The 20,740-nt window shown below is 44.1% G+C and overlaps 1 protein-coding gene across 7 annotated transcripts in view; it reads right to left on the bottom strand.

Moving 5' to 3' along the window:
• NDEL1 (nudE neurodevelopment protein 1 like 1) overlaps positions 1-20,740 on the bottom strand; it is a 50,806-nt gene that overhangs the window by 20,682 nt on the left and 9,384 nt on the right. Inside the window, exons 1-3 of one of the 7 annotated variants that reach the window (XM_060271786.1) lie at positions 13,349-13,508; positions 11,997-12,111; positions 627-724 (exon numbers count right to left, since the gene is read on the bottom strand). In XM_060271786.1, the coding sequence (XP_060127769.1) occupies positions 627-718 (92 nt within the window). In that variant the 5' untranslated portion in view covers positions 719-724; positions 11,997-12,111; positions 13,349-13,508. Of the gene's footprint in view, positions 1-626; positions 725-11,996; positions 12,112-13,348; positions 13,509-20,740 lie in introns of those variants that run through there. The other 6 variants (XM_035104708.2, XM_060271785.1, XM_035104712.2 and 3 more) reach the window with 6 other exon arrangements.

Below are 20,740 nucleotides of genomic sequence, written 5' to 3'. Positions count from 1 at the left end.
AAAAATTACCCACCAAGTCAGAACAATGAATCTACTATCTAGCTAATATCTGTGGGGGGTGGGGTGGGGGTTTCTGGTAGCCCATAATGGCTGTCTTTGTCTCTCATTCCATACCAGTATTCAGGCAGGAAACTGAATTCATTCAGATCACGCATGTGCTGGGTTGCTATCATGCAATATACAAGAACCAGAGGCTTAAACAGCATCCTAATCACTAGAGGGAGTCAGAAGCTCCTATAATCTCAGAATGACCTTATTTACCAAAATTAGGCTGCCCTGTACCTAAACTAAACTTCAGTAAAACTAGAACTTTTAAAGATATACAGTTTAACCCCACAGTGAAGCATGAGACAATCTGCCAAGGGCAGCAATCAGTAGCATTCTTGAGATGATAAAGTACCCCATTGTTTGCAAAGGCAGATTTCAAACAGTGCAAGGCCACTACTGACAAAGAAATTTTATTCCTGCATCCCAGAGCACATAGCTCACAGCTTTGCTGAAGATACGTGGCTTCCAACCACTTGTTTCTTACTGCTGCAACAGACATTTAAAAGGTTACCTCAGATAAAACAATTTAAATGCATTAACTACCTAGAAGTGAAACTCAGTAACTACTAGAACCATACCTTTGTTTATATTTCAAAGATAACTCCTTCCAGTATGCAGTTTCTTCCTCTGGACATGAAAACTCAGGGATTTCTTCACAGTCCATGATCATGGTCACCTGCAAAATCCAGAGTGTTTAATAGGATGCTCCTGATATGGCCTACTGGTTTCAGACAAGCCCCAGGACTATCAGCATTCCAAAGCAACAAGTAGAACTATACCTCACCTTCTATTCATCTCAAAAGAAATGAGTATGGGTGATTGGCATATTTTTTTATCAGCAATTAAAATGTTTTAAGTCCATCAACCAGGCCATCAAGAGTTCTCTGAAGATGCATTGTTGCATTTAAATTGAATCCCACTTTAAATGTTTTGGGAAAACAAAATATAAACACACCCAAAATGTACCACACTATTCAAAGAAGGGTTAATGGAGTTGGAAAAAATCTGTCTAAGGAATATGCAAATGATCATATTTTAAAGCAGGCATTGGCTTTTCAGCCAGGTGGTAAGACCTGTAATTACTGGAACTAACACTTCTAACACCCACTGAATAAGATAATAGAAGTAAAGTTTGGTCAGCCATTTCAGCCGAGCAAAGGTTTGTTCCTGCGCTACAGTGAGAGGCTAACTGCCCTTTCTCTAGCACCTGAATAATGAATAGAAATTGGCAGAGTGGCTCTACAACATTATCTATTCAGAAGCACAAAGATAATGAACTGCTTTGACATGCCAACAAAAACATAGGGTAGCACTTCAAGAGTACATTGAAGGCATAGAGACAAAGCACTTTAGCTGATGGAGGCTAGAAGCTCTACTAGAGGTATGGGGAAGCTCCAGAGTGTGACCCAATTAGGCCCAGCATGGGTCCCAATTTATCTTGCTATCTCCCTTATACTACACAAAACTTGTTCCAAATCTGACATGGTATGTGACATCAGCTGAGGGCAGGTGGAAACATGGTTGCCAGTGCACAACCTTAAAGTAGACTCCTGGTTGTGCTGATGGGTGCTCAGTTCAAGCTTCCTGGTATCAAGTGTGCTATTGATTTCTAGCAGAGAACCTGCACAAGTGACGCTGACACAAAACCCCACACATACATTAAGTAAAATAGAAACATCGCCACCCCACCCTACCCCCACCCACCATGGCCTCCTCCACCTCTTCCCTCATTTTCTTCCTAATGTAACACTAAAGTCTCAACAAATGAAACTGATCTGTAGAAAATGTAACTTGAAAAAAGAGACATTGCACATACTTTTATAAACCAAGAAATCTTTAATAAAAATACATTAAACAAAAAACAAAACAAACTGTGCTATTGATTTATTCATGGGGAACTCCACAGTCAATCCTTGAAGCGACCTGTAAAGAATGCAGCAGCATTTTTTGCAAGCTCCTTGCAAAGAGCCCTGGTCAGCACTTCCCCTAGTGCTATGACCCTAATCCAGATCACTGAGGCTTTTTAAAATGTTAAACATAGGCAATCTCTCATAACACATCTAGTTTAGCCCTCTGTGGTGCATGATTCCAAGCAGAATTTGTTCCTCCCGTTTTATTTTTCTTATTTAACAGGATTTATATAGCAATTGATCAAAACCTCTTAGTAAGTTACAATAAATATACGTTAAGATTACCAAGTTAACTTTTTTAAAAGGCCAATAGGACTCATTATATATAATTTTTACTGCCCTTAAATCATATTCCAACAAAAGTTTGAAAGATAAAATAATAATAATAATACAATTAAAATTTAGGCAGCTGCTTCCTTCCAGAAGACTGTTAAAGCCCCCATTCCTACAACAGAAGGCATTTGTTTTACTAACTTTTGAGGTGCCACACAGGAAGGAATGAACTGCATTCATGATAGCTTTTTATCCTCTGCATGTGTACAGATGCTAATGCTGTTAACCAAAGAATACTGCTGAATTCTGACAAGCATCAATAGCCATTTCCCCCTCCAGCGAAACAAACTGGCGCATCCCACATTTCTGTGACCCACATTTCTGACCTGAACATTCAAAGCACACACATAAAGTATTCTACTTCCTCTTACCGTATAAAACACGACAAAGAAAAAAATATAACAGTTCAGAACTACAATTCTTAAAAAGCAGTATCGTCTGAAGCCAACCTTAAGAAAAGTATCATGAATAATGATAGTGGAGAAATATAAACACTGAATAATCAAGAACAAACATGGCAAATGTATTTCCTGCCCAGTACTTTATAGATACAAAAAAAGTTAAATATAAATCTACTCCATATACAGGACAACTTTTAAATGATATTTTTTATAAAAACAGTATCATAGTCAAATGGCCAACAGATTGGAGGTCATGGAGATGAATATTTTGGTCATTGGGCTATGATATTGTTTCAACTTATGGGTTACCTTTTTATTATTAATTTATTATTTAATTATTATTACCTTGACTTTTTTGTGTCCATCTAGAATATAAATGCTGACCTATCATTCTTACATTCTGTTACCCCCCTTCCAATCACATGATAACTGCACTGGATCATAACCAATGCACCTGATCCAGTATAGTCTTCCTGAACTGGGACAAAGAACCCTATCATGTAAACAGAAATCATTGCGACGAGTGACTCAAGGGACAGATCAAATTGCTAAGTGGCATTTTGGGACTTGGCAGACTCTGCCTTCTCAGTGTGGTAACATCAATGGTGTTTGTGCCAAAGTACTATTTAAAACAGTCTGCACCATTCCAGGAATGAACTATTTGTGGGTTCTTCCACCCCATGTTGTTGTTGTTTAGTCGTTTAGTCGTGTCCGACTCTTCATGACCCCATGGACCAGAGCACGCCAGGCACTCCTGTCTTGCACTGCCTCCCGCAGTTTGGTCAAACTCATGTTTGTAGCTTCGAGAACACTGTCCAACCATCTCGTCCTCTGTCATCCCCTTCTCCTAGTGCCCTCAATCTTTCCCAACATCAGGGTCTTATCCAAGGATTCTTCTCTTCTCATGAGGTGGCCAAAGTATTGGAGCCTCAGCTTCACAATCTGTCCTTCCACCCCATTGTGTGCCATTTTCAAATGACTTCTTCCAAGGACTTCACTTGGATTTACAGTTTAAATTTAAAGCACCAAAATGGCAACATGAGACGCTTCAAACAGGCATGACTGAAGTAGTGCAAGGTAGTTTGCCCCAAGAGGCCTCTCAGAAATGAAAGACAACAGGTCTGGAAAAATATAGTCTGTTACAAGCTGATTATGTTGTGGCTTAGGTCTAATAACATGGATAGCACAATTTCAAGAAAGGTGATAATTGGCAACCATTGTGGAGAAGGGATTTCAAACATAGTACATCTTTGCTTACAAGTTTCCAGGCAACCTCTTCACAAATCAGTCCTAAGCAAAAACACCACAGAAGTATAAAGTGAAAAACTAAGCAGATACAGAGACTTCAAAAGTAGGCTAAGGTCCTCAGAACAGGTGGTTTATGAAGCATGAAGTTAAATTCTCAAACAGGATTGACTGACATTTTGCAAAGCCTTATGCGGGTATAACTTGTTGTTTTGTTGAGTCTTCTCTTCTCATGAGGTGGCCAAAGTATTGGAGCCTCAGCTTCACGATCTGTCCTTCCAGTGAGCAATCAGGGCTGATTTCCTTCAGAATTGATAGGTTTGATCTTCTTGCAGTCATGGGACTATCAAGAGTCTCCTCCAGCACCATAATTCAAAAGCATCAATTCTTCGGCAATCAGCCTTCTTTATCAGCTCTCACTTCCATACATCACTGCTGGGAAAACCATAGCTTTAACTATACGGACCTTTGTCGGCAAGGTGATGTCTCTGCTTTTTAAGATGCTGTCTAGGTTTGTCATTGCTTTTCTCCCAAGAAGCAGGCGTCTTTTAATTTCGTGGCTGCTGTCACCATCTGCAGTGATCATAGAACCCAAGAAAGAAAAATCTCTCACTGCCTCCATTTCTTCCCCTTCTATTTGCCAGGAGGTGATGGGACCAGTGGCCATGATCTTAGTTTTTTTGATGTTGAGCTTCAGACCATATTTTGCCCTCCCCTCTTTCACCCTCATCTCATTAAAGGTTCTTTAATTCCTCCTCACTTTCTGCCATCAAGGTTGTATCATCAGCATATCTGAGGTTGTTGATATTTCTTCCGGCAATCTTAATTCCAGCTTGCGAGTAAAACTAGTGATTTGTAAACTCTGTTTGGCCAATTAATGGAAAGGAAAAGAAATGAAATCTAAATGTGCACTAAGAATGCAAAATAGTCTTCAAGAATGGGGAATCTGCAACAGATAACTCTCTTCTCCCCCTCCACTCTGCAGCTATAATCTGAAATCTTCAGAAACTGACTGGAGTAATGAAATTCCCTGTCACAAAATGCACCTAGAACAATGGCAGTTGCACTCCAGGTCAAGTCATTAACAGCTTGAGAGCATTCCAAAAGTACTTTTCTAATTGGTTATTTACCAAGTATACACTACCATTAGGCTGAAGAGTCTGAATAGCAAGCCAAAAAGATGCAATTCAGAACAACACAATGAGTTCATTACGGTATGTGCCGTGTTTCTCCGAAAATAAGCCATACCCCGAAAATAAGCCATACCCCAAAAATAAGCCATAGTGATAAGCCATAGTGATAGCCATTGTAGGTTAAACTGTACCATACTTAATAAAAAAAATAAGACATCCCCTGAAAATAAGCCACCGTGGGTTTTTTTTAGGAAAATTAAATATAAGACGGTGTCTTATTTTTGGAGAAACATGGTAGCTCACAAGTAAATGCACAGTACTCACTTCCTGCCTTAGGCTTGAGTACTGGTCCTCCTCGTTTAGGTACCTGTTACAGGTTCTCTGGTTTAACTAGAGGCAGTTCATTATTTTATAGGGGAAATAAAGCAAAATGTTGCACTCTGAGCTCAGGAAACAATTTGTCTAATATGTAAAACAGAATCCTTCAGATCAGCTCTTTATCTTTGTACATCCCTAACTACGTTTCTCCTCCAATTACACTGGAAAAAAAGCAGCAGCAAGGCCCTTGAAAATCTTGGCATAGCAAATGGAGTAACTGCTTCATTTCCTACAGCTACAGAAGCTACAAATGTTAATTGATATTAATTGGGTGCATAGCTAGTGCCAATATAATACAGCATTCCTTATCCAAGGAGCACGGGGGTGCTTTAATGTAATCTAAAAAAAAGGTAAAGGACATCTGGCAGTTAAGTCCAGTCATGAACAACTCTAGGGTTGTGGCGCTCATATTGCTTTACTGGCCAAGGGAGCAGACTTTTGTCTGTAGACTGTTTTTCCGGGTCATGTGGCCACCATTACTAAGCCACTTCTGGAAAAACCAGAGCAGCGCACGGAAATGCAGTTTACCTTTCTGCCAGAGAGGTACCTATTTATCTACTTGCACTTTGATGTGCTTACGAACTGCTAGGTTGGCAGGAGCTGGGACCGAGCAACAGGAGTTCACCCGTTGCGGGAATTCAAACTGCTGACCTTCCAATCGGCAAGCCCTAGATTCAGTGGTTTAGACCACAGCGCCATCCGCATCTCCCTTTAATGTAAGCTACTGTTACCTAATTTTGTTGGTTTTAGTTCGCTCACATAATCACTCGCCCATGTGCATAGCTGTCAAGTTTTCCCTTTTCTTGCGAGGAAGCCTATTCAGAATAAGGGAATTTCCCTTTAAAAAGGGAGAACTTGACAGTTATGTCCATGTGACTCTTTCCTCCCTTCTCTGATTAGCTTAACCAGCATATCAAAATACAAGTATACAAAATACAACTTACACAATTGCACCTTTATGCACTTGGTAGCCAGCCAGTTGCAACTACACAAATTTTAAAAATGCAAGGTGTGTGTTTAAATTCTCCCTACCATGCTGACTGGGATCTGGGGAGGTCTTGCATAGACTCTGGAAGACTTCTGCAAGATCTCAGGTGGCCCCAGAGATCCTACAAGTGCCTTGAGACTCCATGCAAGAGCGTCCCAGAGTACAGAAAGCTTAAAAGCTCTCCACTTTGCATAGGGGGCAAAACCTGCTTCGCACACCAGCTTCAGAAAGGTGAGGCTGGTCACACAGTGGTGGTTTTGGGGTTGTTCTGGCTCTACAACTTTACATGCAGCCCCCGGAACATAACCCCCACACAATATGTGAGCCTACTATAACTGCTAACTATGGCTAGCTAATTTCAATCTCTGATTTAAGGGCTAATCGTGGTTTCAACTTCCAAATTAAAGGCAATGTATTCTAGTGGTAACTATGGTTACACTGGAAATGCTTAATCATACTTAACACTAATCTGGGGAAAGTGTGGGGAGCAGTTGGAGGGGGGATTGCCAATTGGCCCAGCATAGCGTCTGAACAGAATTAGGAATAAAGCCCATCATCCAGAGACACTGCCACAGCTTCTGTGTTGCCTTCAAAAAAGAAAAAGGATTTGCAAAGCAGAGGTTCAAACTGAAAAATAAGCTTGTGCGCATATGTACCACTAAGTACAATCTTCTAAAAAATGTTATCCACAGTATTATTCCTTAATTGCATTCTTACAATCTATGTAGGAAAGCAACTAGAAAATGGCGCAGACACACATCTTTGTAATGTGTCAGATTAGAGCACAAGTATGAGACAAATGGAGAGCAGACAAGCTTGAGTTCTGCCAGATACATCTTTAAGACTCCTCTCTGATCACATCCCAAAGACACATGTTTGAGGTCACTTCACGTTCACTTCACTGCACATTTTAAAATGCATGTAGGAAGCAGTCATTAATTTATGAGGGGGGACAAATACCAAATTCACATTTTAAGTGGCAATTACTCAAGCAAACAATTATTTATCTTCCTCAGAAGTGTGTTTTAACATTATCATAAGATCTAACTCACTTCAGAATACTGAATCATGCTTCTGGCAACTGACTGGGAGAGGATGTCAGCACTTCCTGAAACCTGTGTTTATCAGATGCTGCTCTGGAATCTACAGAGACTAGTAAGGTCACATAATGATTACTCAATGAAAGGTCTCAGTACTACTAAAAACAACCAGTTTCATCAAGGAAAGGAAGAATTTACAAACTGCAGCCTCTGATCACCTCTTCACTGATACCAGCTGCCCAGTAAGCTTACAAGAAAATGATGAATGAAGTTGTAGAGTACCAAAAGAAGAGAACAAAACTATATCCACCCATGGGGCAGAGCAGCAGAATAAGGTGTGTGGCACATGTAGAGAACCAGGGCAGATCAGGGTTCAGAACAGGTTACTGTTCATTTCCTTTTTGTACCTGTTCAAATAAAAACAACACCTCTCAAGACTATATGATGGCAAATAAGAACTGTAAAGAGAATCTACACTGCGGTTGCATTTAGATATACATGGTAAGCTATGGTTATGGTTTACCACGGATGCAGAGATCATTCTCACTTTACTTCTCCCTAGCAGCAGCAAGCTATAATCCTTGGCTCAACAGAACAGGGGATTGAGATGTATTTTTCTCCAAAGAAGCCACCATTTGGAGCAAAGCAAACCATGATGCCCGGTTTGGACATTGGGCGAGAGCCAACATGTTAGTTGCACAGCTTAACTGCCACAAAGTACAATGAATGTAGCAAATAAGCAATATATTTTGAATGTGCAAGTCACTCAATGGATTTTGCTGTTGCTCTGAACAAGACTCCTGCTACCAGGATGGCTGTTGGATGAGTGAATATGAACCATAACACTTAGCCAAAGGTGATGGTTTGTACTTCCACTTGCAATCAAAAGCAATTTCTATGCATTCAATGTGAACTAGTAACCATGGCTTACTGTGAATTACCCAAAGAGAGTGCTGCATTTATAATTTTTTAAAAGCCATCTGCAAGAACAAGGAAAGCAAATGTGTGGTATGGTAGGGGAAACTTAACATGATTCTTTATAAGATGACCTAAATTCTTCTGAGAAGGTTTATCAAAATCAAGGATAACATTCATTCAATAGGACCCATGGAGGGGAAGGTGGGAAGTCCAGAGATTCAGGGAAATATCTAAATATGGATATGCCATTTGTATTGTTATAACTCTATATTTGTAAAATCAAATAAAAATTATTTCAAAAAAAGTATAACATTCATTCAATCTTGCCCTGCCATTTTACTGGTTGGGGGTGGGGGTGGGAGGGACTTATTTAGAGTTCCTCTGGCAAGTACTTTACTCAAACAACTCAAAAACTACCTCAATTGCAATAGCCTCAAATGCACATTTACTTCCAGTTCCTAAATTTAGATACAAGAACGTCAGAGAACCACTGAATGGGGGGGGGGGGGAACCTATCAATCCATAGTCATTATACATTTAGAAGCACAGCATTATGGTGCCAGACTCAGTTTTTGAGACCAGTTAAATGTTCTCACTGAACTGGTTTATATCCAGTAATATATAATAAATATATCCATATATGTCACAGACAACACACAAACAACTTCAGTGCAGGAAATGAAAACAGAACGCACTTTAAATTAGGAATCAATTCTAGAAACTGATTCTAAAGTCTGTAATATCTCAATACTGCATACACAAATATAGTACTTTAACACAGTTTAGTTCGTGAGCACTGTGCTGTGTTTTACTTTCTTCTTCATAACAGCTTATTAACCTTTCTAAGCCCCAAATATGAAGGAATGGTGCACATACAAGTTTTATGTACACCAGACCAATAGTTGAGCTGCATGGTCTCCGTTCCCTTCCTTGGAAGAGTAACTGATCATGATACAGCTAAATCTAGTCAAACTTTCATCAACTTATTTCTCCCTTAAAAGCTTGTTCGCTGTTGCCACATATCAAAGTTTGTATTGGTCCCAGCATTAACTTGCAAAGCATGCACTTTGTAAATGATGCAATTTTAGGCAATCAGAGATCACATGTCCTCAGAGCTGTAGAGTCTCTCTCTCTCTCTCTCTCTCTCTAAACTCAGTTGTGAATCAGCCACTCCCTCCCCATTGCTCTTACTATTGCCAAGCAGCAAGCCTCCTGGGCACAGCTCTGACGCTCTCAAGTACTTATTACAAAGCTCTACACTTTAAAAGAGAGGTCATCCTAAATCAGGCCCTAACTGCATATTGTGGCCAGAAGCCACACTGCATGCACATAGTTCAATGTAAACTTCCCCTGACTTTTTTTTAAAGGAAAAGTAGCAACTAGAGGCAGCAATAATAAATAAAGGCAGGAGAGGGCTCCTACCACTTTCCCTGCTAACCATTCTTCTTCCAATGTCACCCATGCAACACTGCACCCCACACCTGCAACATAAGAGATACATGTTCACATATTTTCACCTGCAGTGAGAAAGGAAAGCTTGAGATGAAAGAATTTTGGGAGGAAAAGGAGGGAGAAAGTTACACTGAATTGGCAGTTTCACCTACAGGCACCTAAACAGCAGCAGTTTGATACCTGCAAGTCCTTGCAAACATGCAAAAAGCAATGCTGAAGTCATGTATCAACATTTCAGTCTAATATATACTGTTGTACATAAAGACAAATTGGCAAGAACCCTCCACAATAGAATATTGACCATGCTATAGAACCAGCAGTGTGCCCATGCACTCAAAACACAGGACCAGATTACTGTATGATGTTTCATCTTGACAGAAGACCACCCAACAATTATCCACTACTGCCCCACATTCATTTTCAACCTCCAATCTCTCAATAAACCCACAAAAGAGCATAACCTACTGTTGCCTGGCTATTTCCCTACCGATAAAACCCCACCTTCTTCATGGGGTCCTAGGACTGGACTATATTCATCACCTACAGAAGAATGTCAAGTAGATTAACCACGAAAAGACAAAATAAAAACATCAACATTACACATTTTAAAATATGTAACATCGGTAATCATTAAGTATATCACAGCACAATTAAGAAACATTGACATCAGTATGTTCACTAGAAAGTGACCAATGAAATAACAAGTTCAAATATAAGCTGTTTCTCCGAAAATAAGACATAGCCATAAAATAAGCCATAGCAGGATTTTTAAGCATTCAAGGAATATAAGTCATACCCCGAAAATAAGCCATAGTGATAGGCAGTTTAACCTTGTAGGTTAAACTGTACCATACTTAATAAAAAAACATAAGACACCCCCTGAAAATAAGCCATAGTGTTTTTTTGTTTTTTTGAGGAAAAATAAATATAAGACAGTGTCTTATTTTCGGAGAAACACGGTACCCTCAAAAGCAAGAAAAGTTTGGTCTTTGCCTGGTGCCGAAAAGATGTTAATGCGGTTGCCAGGAAAGCCTCTTTGGGGGGCATCATGCCAAGACCCTGACATCAAATCTATCTACACCATGAAATATAAACTAAAGGCTTTCACTTCCTATCCTATTTGAAGTAGCTGAACTCTCAATGAAGGCTTTACTTTCCAGAGTCTGAACCCCATCTCATATTAATCTGCAAGGGCCAATACCATTAAAGCAGTTGTATCACAATAAATTTGAGTGTAAGATATGTCTAATAGCAACAATGCAAAAATTGCCTCTGTGATTGCAGAACATGGTTTAAGACACACGTATTAAGGGCAAAAAACCAGATGGGTCAGGGAGCAACAAGAACAGCAGCAATGAAGATTTCACTCTGCAGCTGTCTCAAACAAAACCCCTTCAGCTCTTTGGGGCAGAAAACCATAATTAGGATTTACTTTGCGTGATTTGGTGGGTAGGTGTTTGTTGTTCTTGTTGTTGTTTACTTTTGATCTAGAATAGCTACCTTCCAACAACTTGATTATCTCCAAAATAAAATGCAGCATCTGTAACTATACCTGCCTCTTCCCTCCACTAAGCAAAATATTTTCAGTGACTCATGGGAACTTAGTGCTCTGACATCATCAGTATATTTGTGTATCCTAGCAACTACCTGACAGCAAAACACCTAAGCTTTTCCCTTTCCCAAACTTGGCAGGCTAGTAGTTAAAAGGATTCTACATTGAAAATCAACATTAACAAAGGAGGAGTTGTTTGTATAAAACATCTGCTATTATCATTATTACAGTACTGGTGTACATGTGGAAGACAGACCATATCCAGTGTGATCAACTATTTAACACAGGAGAAAGGTACAGAGGGAGTGGAGGAAAATGGAGGCAAGAGTAATAAGGGGAGTGGGGGGGGGAGAGAGATGCTTTCAGTTCACTTTACAGTTGCATGTAATGGAAGCAACCTCATTTTTTGTTCTCATCCCTATTCACATGTAAGAAGAGGCTTATATTGTTTTTGTTCTTTGACTTGTATTTTTATGATGTGCACTGCCCTAAAATCTACAGGTGAGGGGTGGTCTAAAATTTCATAAATAATCATCATCTCATTTTCAGAGTAAAAGGAGACCCAGGGTAGTGGAGTTGAACAATGACCCTTCCTCACCTTATCTGTCCATTTCCAATCACTGCAGGCTTTCTCCCCTTGGTGAGGTGCAACACAAGAAGTGAGCCCAATGGGAATTAACAGAGGGAGAAATCATTCACCTCACCTAGACAGCCTTTGGATGTAAACATTAAAAAAATATGCATTTAATATATACAGTGTGACGTGTGACTAAGTAAGTGTGACTATCGTCAGCATGTCCAGCTTAACCTTAAAGGGTTAAGCCAAATCCTTAAAGGGGGCAGTCTTCTTTTTCCTATCACAACACACAAAGACTCAGAAGGAAAGTCATATACTCTTTGACACCTTCTCCTAATTTAAAAGCAGGGTTTACTCGCTTCGGAAATTCACAAACATCCCCCAAAAAGACCTTGCAAGAGACGGCCCTGAGTCACTCCTGGGAACAGACTTCAATACTGGAAGGAATCCAAGCCGCCCAAGATTTTACACACACTGGGTTTTGGGCCTCGCTTGTCGTAGAGCCTTATCAGCTGGAACAAAAGCTGCGGGAGGTACCTGGCGAAGGTTGCCAGAGGCAGGTAGAGAAATGATAAGTCAGGGCGGCCACAGGGTTGGCCAGGAGCTGGAAGTCACAGGCCAAACGCCGAACTGGCAGCTCAACAGACTGGAGCCTGGAGCGCTTAAATGGAGGCCTGAGAAGCGGCAACAGGATGCCCGCTTCTTACTAAGCGCTGGGCTGGCACGAAAGGGAGCTGGTGCCAATGGTGCAGAACTGGAGGCAGGCCTTCATCTGAGGCCCAGGCCTAACGGGCGGCGGGGAGGTCGGCCGTGAGGTGAGTCACGAGGCCAGCAGCAGCCGGAACCTTTCAGCGTTAACGGTCCAGGGCAAGGAGGGCAGGTTCCGGGCGGGGCGCCGAGGCGTCACAGGCTGACAGCGTGGCGGGCGGCGGTGGCGCCACCAACAGAGGAGCGACAAACGGCGGCCTCCTCCCCTGCCCGAGCGGTGGCAGGGAAAGGAGGGCAGCGATCCCTGGGGGCGGGGGGGGGAGAGGAGGCCGGCCACCCGCCGTTGCCTGATGGATGAATGACACGACTTCAAGCCAGTGACAGTCGGCCATGGCTCCCCATCCGACTTATAGAAGGCTGGCAGGGGCGGAATCTGCCCCGTTGTCGTTTCGCAACCAATCCGGAACGAGCTCGCGACGGAGTGAAGCAGTAGAGCGCCCGGTGGGGGTGGGGTGGGGAGAGAGAGGGGACCGGGTGGGGTGGGGTCTCACCCGGCTTCGGCGGTACCACAGCCCCGCTCGCGCACTTCAAAAAGTCCACCCACCCTCGCACACAAAACACGCTCTCTCTCACACACATACACACACTTGCTCCTCTACACTCACCCTTGTTCCTCCTCGCGCTCCTCAACCGTCCAGCGGCGCTCTCCTGCTACCACTGCCGCCGCTGCTGCCGCCGCATCGCCTCAGTCGCTGACACAGCTCCGAACCCTGCCTCATCCGGGCAACCCACCGCCTTGGCTACGTCACAGCAGAAGGCGAGGTCCGCCACGAGACAAGTACAACCCCGCTCGGGGGCGGAGCCAGTCAGCTTGAACGGCAGGCCGCGAGAGAGGGGGCGGGGCCATGTAGATATGGTCACGCCCTTCTCGAGCGCGCGACGTACCTATTCTGAGACTCGCGCGTGAAGCAGCAGCGCGGGTAGTGCTGCTGCTGCACGAAACGTGATACTGTTGTACTGTAGTACTAAAAGAAAATTAAAACTTTAACAATCCTGTAGTGGTTTTGCTGATTTTGTTGCGACAAACCAACCCACTGGCGATCACACATGTAGCGCAATCCAAATACGTACGTACATGCCAATGACACTTATTACGGTACCCAGGTACGTGTGTGCAGGATTGTAACCTAGTTGTGTGTTCCAAATATTCAGTGTGGTCAATCTCTTTCTACCTGCATGGTTTCCAAGACCAATCAGAACGGATTTTGTTCCATTTCTTTCCTATACCTATTCAGCAATGTAAAAAGAAAAGAAAAGAAAAATGTCTTACATTGTTAACTGTATAATCCTATATAATAATGTCCATGTTGTCCCTGCGTCCAGATGTCCCGTGTGTCCCTGGGTCACTGCGCATGTGCCCCAGGGATACAGGGATTGGACAGCAGAGACTGCGCGCGCGCACTCTCCCCCCACTCTGCCTCCTCCAACCGCCGCTCCCGCCGGGGTGGAGGCCGGCGAAGGCCTCCTCACAACCCTCCCTGGCCGTGAGGAGCCGCGGTTGGAGGAGGCGGGGGGGGGGGGGGGAGAGTGCGCGCGTCCTTCCTGTCGGCGGCTGGGGGAGAGGAAGGAAGGAGGAGAAAGCGCCGCTTTCTCCTCCTCCGTTCCTGTCCCACTGCCGCCGACAGCAAGGACGGGTCCCAGGGTTCGGAGAAGCGCTGCGCAAGCGCTTCTCCGAACCCTGGGATGTCTGCTTCCTGTCGGCGGCTGCGGGAGAGGAACGGAGAAGGAGAAAGCAGCGCTTTCTCCTCCTCCGTTCCTGTCCCCCTGCCGCCGACAGCAAGGACGGGTCCCAGGGTTCGGAGAAGCGCTGCGCAAGCGCTTCTCCGAACCCTGGGATATCTGCTTCCTGTCGGCGGCTGCGGGAGAGGAACGGAGAAAGAAAAAGCAGCGCTTTCTCCTCCTCCGTTCCTGTCCCCCTGCCGCCGACAGCAAGGACGGGTCCCAGGGTTCGGAGAAGCGCTGCGCAAGCGCTTCTCCGAACCCTGGGATATCTGCTTCCTGTCGGCGGCTGCGGGAGAGGAACGGAGAAAGAAAAAGCAGCGCTTTCTCCTCCTCCGTTCCTGTCCCCCTGCCGCCGACAGCAAGGACAGGTCCCAGGGTTCGGAGAAGCGCTGCGCAAGCGCTTCTCCGAACCCCAGGATTCTAGCGCCCGTTATTGAACGGGCTGAAAACCACTAGTTACCAGTAATAATGGGTTGTTGGGTGTGTTCTATTTTTTTCTTCCTTTTCTTTTGCTCAAGTGATGCTTAGCTTCTTTCACTGGTGGATGGGATGATTATAGCAGGACCCAAAAAATAATACCTATCACTAGTACCTAGTCTTAGAAGATCTACACGGGTTGCCTGTTTGATTCCAGGTGTGATGCAAAGTGTGATTCTGACTTACAAAGCCTTAGGGTGGTATCTAACCAAGCTTTACTCAGAGTAGGCCTATTGAAATTAATGAACATGACTAAAATTAGACCACTGATTTCAGTAGGTCTGTTCTGAGGGGAAAGGTTAAACTGCAATATTATGTACATAAACTGCAATATTATGTACATTTACATAGGAAAAACACAGTGGGACATATTTTATTAGAGAACATGCATAGATGTTTGCTACTAAAGAGTTTGAGACTTCCTACTTCTTGATGAATAAACTGGTTTCTTAAAGATGAAGCCCTTCTACCAGTGCCCCTTTCTACACAAAAGAGGTATTTTCTGAACAGAACAGCAAGTTAGTGTTTCAGGAAGATGATGTAGTTCATGCTAAGCTGTTTGAGACATTCTTGTTCACAGGAAGTTAAAACAGGAAGGAGGACAGGAAGGAGACTTAGCTGAGATCTGCTTCCTAGATATGCCTGCCAGCATTGAGATCTTCCTGAGATAGTTTCAGAAACAGAAATAGCAAACAGTGTTTGCTAAATTTGAAGAAGAGACTGGCAGAAAGTGGCCAGACATATCACTAGTGTTTTTAATTTTCTTTCTTAGTTTCCTTAACTCTGTTCTGAGATGTCCACCACCTCCTGTTTTTCTCTCCATTCTCAGCCACTGCTTGAATTACAGAAAGGCCAGAGAGAGCAAAACTTCCTTAATTTTTTACTGATACCCTTGGCTCTTGTTTTTAAAATCGCATCACTACTGGTGATGTGATTTGATTGAATTAGGTGTGGAAGATCAATGGGTTGCTTCTGGATTTCATTAAGGGTCCCTGAACCACCCTGCTCCCCAAATTTGAACATCGTTCCCAACATTACCAGGATCCATCTTTTGCGCAAGTTCCACTTTTTTTATTGCCCAAATTGATCCGGTATGTGTTTGACAAATCCAACCTTTTCCTCTTTGGCTTTCCTGTATTGGATCTTGATCTTGCCCCCTACTCAAAACTCTACTGCTATGGCTCTCCATTGTTCTTAGGTAATGCATTCAGCAGACATCCTTACTTAAGTCACTTCCAGTGTACCAATATGTCGAAAACACCAGACTGGCAAATGCTGCTTTAGTGCCTGTTAATTCCTGATGCTTTTAAAGTAGCAGTAGATGATAGAAGGAACATAAGAAGAGCCCTTCTGGATCAGATCAAGGACCCATCTAGTCCAGAAATCTGTTCTCACAGCGTCCAACAAAATGCCTTTTGGAAGCCTGTATGCAGACCCAGAGTGCAACAGCACTCTCCCTCTCATGACCCCAAGCAACTGGTATTCAGAAGAATGCTGCCTCTAGTGCTGGAGGTGGTAAGAAGCCGTCATCACTAGTAGCTGTTGATAGCCTTGTCCTCCCATTAATTTATCTAATCCCCATTTAAAACCATCCAACTTTGTGGTGGAGAGTGTGTGGGTGTGGGGTGTGGTGTGGTGTGTGTAATATATATATATCAGTAATTAATATGTGGTAACTTTTCCTTCGTCTCTGAGCTGCTTCAGCTTCTTGATCATTTTGGTTGCTCTTCTTTGAAATCTTTCCAGATCTGCGATATCCTTTTTGAAGATATTCTAGGAGGCAGAACTGTATAAGTGCTTACCTGTGGCTGCATTGTGCCTAGTGCTGAATAGCACTGTCCTGGTCTGCCCTGACCTTTAAAGAAAGACCACTTACTGCTTCCCAATCCATTAACTCCTGTCCTATGATGGCAACTATTACTAATAAGACCAAGACCAAAGTATAGTGTCTGGTTCAGACTGAATAAATGAAAGTAACTGGAGCGCCTGCTATTTAGACTGCAGTCCCCCTAAAGGGACGAACCAGAACCTTTTCTGCAAGATTGAGAAGAATGAAGCAGGAACTACAGGCGCCTTGCTTTCATGTAAAAACTATCCCTAAGAGCTGCTTCCCCTTATGTGGTACTGGAAGTGACTTTGATGGTTTCCTTGCTTGCTATGGACTTCGTATATGTTGTCCAAGGCTGGCCTCAGTGGAGGACTCTGGGCTCTCAAATTTCAGCAGGGCACTGTGTGATGCTAATACTTGGCACCACCCCAGTGCGACCACACCAGTCTCACCACCCTAAAACCACCTCTGCTGGCCCTACCATTAGGCTGAGTGAGACAGTCACCTCATGCAGATGATCAGTGGCAGGTGGTCCCTGGCTGTTTCTCCTGAACCTCTGGCTGCACCCTTCAGTTGGAAGGCAGAGCTGTGTATTCTACCGTATGTGGCCTGCCCTACACCCCCCTGACTAGCCGCCTGGCTACCCACAGTTCTAGGATGATCTCTTGTTCCTGGTACTGAAGTAAGATTCAACTACCAATCCAGTCAACTTCTGCATATGGAAAGGAGGGAGCAGTGTACCTCTATCAGAGGCGCCAACTTCAAGAGAGAATGGGGCCCCCGGTGCCATGTGTGTGATGTCACAAGTGACATCAGAACACTGGGAGGAGCCAGGGGCAGAGTTGAATGCAGTGGCAATGTGGCTTCAATGGCTGGTGGATCCTCCTCCTCCTGCCACCACCACTGGCCAGGGGCTGCTTCCCTCCTCCTTCCCCTCCATGGGAGCGGAGGAAGAGGAGGAGATGGCCACTGAACACACACTGCACTCGGCTCCATGCTTGGCCTCCTCCTCCCCCTTTGAACATTGGGGGGGCCACACCCCTCCCCAAAAATAAGGGGGGAGGGTTCGGCCCCTAGGAGATGGCGCGCCTGATCTCTACCATTGGCCTCAGGCATCAAAATGTCTTGGGCCAGTATTCCATAATAAGCCATCTGGATTCTTGAAGCTCAATGATCTGAAAAAGCTGCTGTCAAAAGTCCAGGGAGATGTTTGCGATGGCTATAGCGACACCCCTGCATTCTGCTTACAACATTTCTGCAGTTAACTGTCCTCCCCGCCAGAGCTGAGATAGTTTGAATGCCATCTCACACCGGGAGAGCGTGGCTGCAGATGGAACTATCTCTGAAGGATGGAGAGGTGCAATGGGCCTCTCCTCTGAGACTCCGTTCTCTTCACTTCCCCTGCATTCTCCTTCTTAGTTGCTGCACCTGACACTTGGCAACATCCCTTGCACATTTGCCTTTGTCCGATACTGACGGGGCTTTCATAGAATTAACAAAGAGACAGTGTTGGGGCCCCTGTTTCCAAACTTGCATTTAGAGGGGGCTGCCTGTCTGGTTAACACTGATTTAAAGTCGATGTTTGTTTTCAGGGTGTGTGGGGTTTTTTTTAAAAAAAAAAAAACTTCCTTTTGCTTGCACCCTGTTGTAATCTGCAGTTGTTCCCATGCATTCTCCACGGGCTCCGAGTCCCAAGGCTCACAAAGGCACAGTCACTTAGCATTAATTCTCTCCTACACCGAGCAACCAGTGCTCCTCTTTAGCCGTGGTGTGCTTCCCAGGCAGAACCAAGTCATCTATTGAAAAGCAGACCAAAGAAAAGAGACATAATGGATTCTATTGAAGTGGGATCCGTCTCATGGGGTGGGGTGATGAGAGCACAGAGGGGCCTGAGAGCAGAGACTAAGGAGTGTCTCATGAAATCTGGGGTCAGGACTCTTGACAAGGCATGCTCTCTCTCTCTCTTATAGGAGTACACACAGGGTGGGCGTTACAGACTGAGTGTGGGAATTCAGAGACAGATGTCTTTCAGAGCCTGTGAATGCTTCAACGAGCACAGTCTGTCCAACTATACCTGCCGAGGTGTGGTACAGTACCTGTTTTACATTCATTGCTCCAACTACATATGTATATCAGTTTTATCTGCAGCTACAGGATCTTGCAACTTTGCTACTATGGACTGGAATTGTTGGCATTTGGGGACTGTCTTTGGCAGTAAATCCTGTGCCTATTTGTGAGCGGTCATTGTTTAGATCAGACATCCCCAAACTGTGGCTCTCCAGGTGTTTGGCATACAACTCCCATGATCCCTAGCTAACAGGACCAGTGGTCGGGGAAGATCTGGAGGGTCAATGTTTGGGGATGCCTGGTTTAGATGAGAGAAGAAGAAGAAGAAGAAGAAGAAGAAGAAGAAGAAGAAGAAGAAGAAGAAGGAGGAGGAGGAGGAGGAGGAGGAGGAGGAGGAGGAGGAGGAGGAGGAGGAGGAGGAGGAGGAGGTTGGACAAGAAGCCTGGAGAACTCATGCAAGCAATTTGTACCTACTTGCCCTTCTCACCATCACATAACCCCCCCCCCAATGAATTTATTTTCTTGTTAATTCTCATCAGTGTGCATGTATCTGTACAGTATTTTGGTATGAGCTTTCGTGTACAGTGTATCTGACGAAGTGTGCATGCACACGAAAGCTCATACCAAAATAAAAACTTAGTTGGTCTTTAAGGTGCTACTGAAGGAATTTTTTTTATTTTGTTATGTATGAACTAATGGGAGTAGCCAGGATTTTTGTTGGGGCAGGGGGAGGCAGCCAAAGTTGTTAAGCTTTTTTAAAAGGAAATCACAGGTTAAAACCACCCTTCAAATAGGCAGGCAGCTAAGTTGTGGTGAGTATCTCAATGGTGGTGGTGGTGTTGCAGAGCAGGGTGGCACTTTCTGTTTTGCCTCAAGTGGCAAAATGGGACATACCACCCCTGACCTCAGGATTCCAGAACTAACAGCAGTCAGTTTGGAGGGAAGGAAGGCAAGGACCAACAGCCCATATGGGGCTCGCTAGCTTAGGGTGGAGGTGTGTGATTCCTCAGCTGGGGTAGGCTCAGGACAGGTGAGGCTCACATGCCTTGTCAACCCCAGAAGCTATAACAGGAAAGCCGTCCTGGCCAGGCCGGCTTCTGCACAAAAGAGCAGTATTAAAACAAAAAGTTTCTCTTTCAGGTAGCTTTCCCTTTAAACTACTGTACATGTAAGTGGGAATCTGATCTTTTCCCAGGACCGGCTCTAGGGGAAGGCTGGGTGGCGTGGGGTGCCACGCCGTGCCCACCAGCCGCAGCAAGAAACGGGGCGGGGTGGGGACGCTGGAGCGATCTCCGCACCACAGCGCCAGGGCGCTCGACATGCTTAAGACGGCCCTGTCTTTTCCCACTTAACAACTTGTGCGTACTGTATTTTGAAGCAAAAAGTGGTAATCTTTGCACATTAACTAGTTTATTATTTAGCTATGTATTTATTTATTACTACATTGATATCTCACCTTTTCTCCGTGTAGCTTAAGGTACCATACACTTTCCCATTTTATGCTCACAACAACCCTGTGAGGGAGGCACTGACAGGCCCAAGGTCACCCAGAGAATTGCATGGCTGAGTGGGGATTTGAATCCTAGTCCAACACTGTTAAGCACTGCACCCAGATCCCCTGGCTCAGTCGGCAGAGCATGAGACTCTTAAGTCCAGGGTCGTGGATTCGAGCTAAATGTTGGGTGAAAGATTCCTGCATTGCAAGGGGTTGATGACCCTTGTGGCCCCTTCCCTCCTACAATTCTATGATTCTATAATTCTATTATTCTACCACACTGGTAGGATGTTGACATACATGTGTGTTTTGTACTGGGGTAATCTGTACCAGAGTGCAACATATATAATAATGAGAAGCAGCCATTAACCACACATTTAATTAAGTAAAGTTCCCAGTTTCACAGGT

Source organism: Zootoca vivipara, chromosome 2 (assembly GCF_963506605.1).
Source record: "Zootoca vivipara chromosome 2, rZooViv1.1, whole genome shotgun sequence".
In the NCBI taxonomy this organism is placed as follows: Eukaryota; Metazoa; Chordata; class Lepidosauria; order Squamata; family Lacertidae; genus Zootoca; species Zootoca vivipara.
The sequence above is the reverse complement of the archived record's forward strand: the minus strand, read 5'-3'. Positions and strand labels throughout refer to the sequence as shown.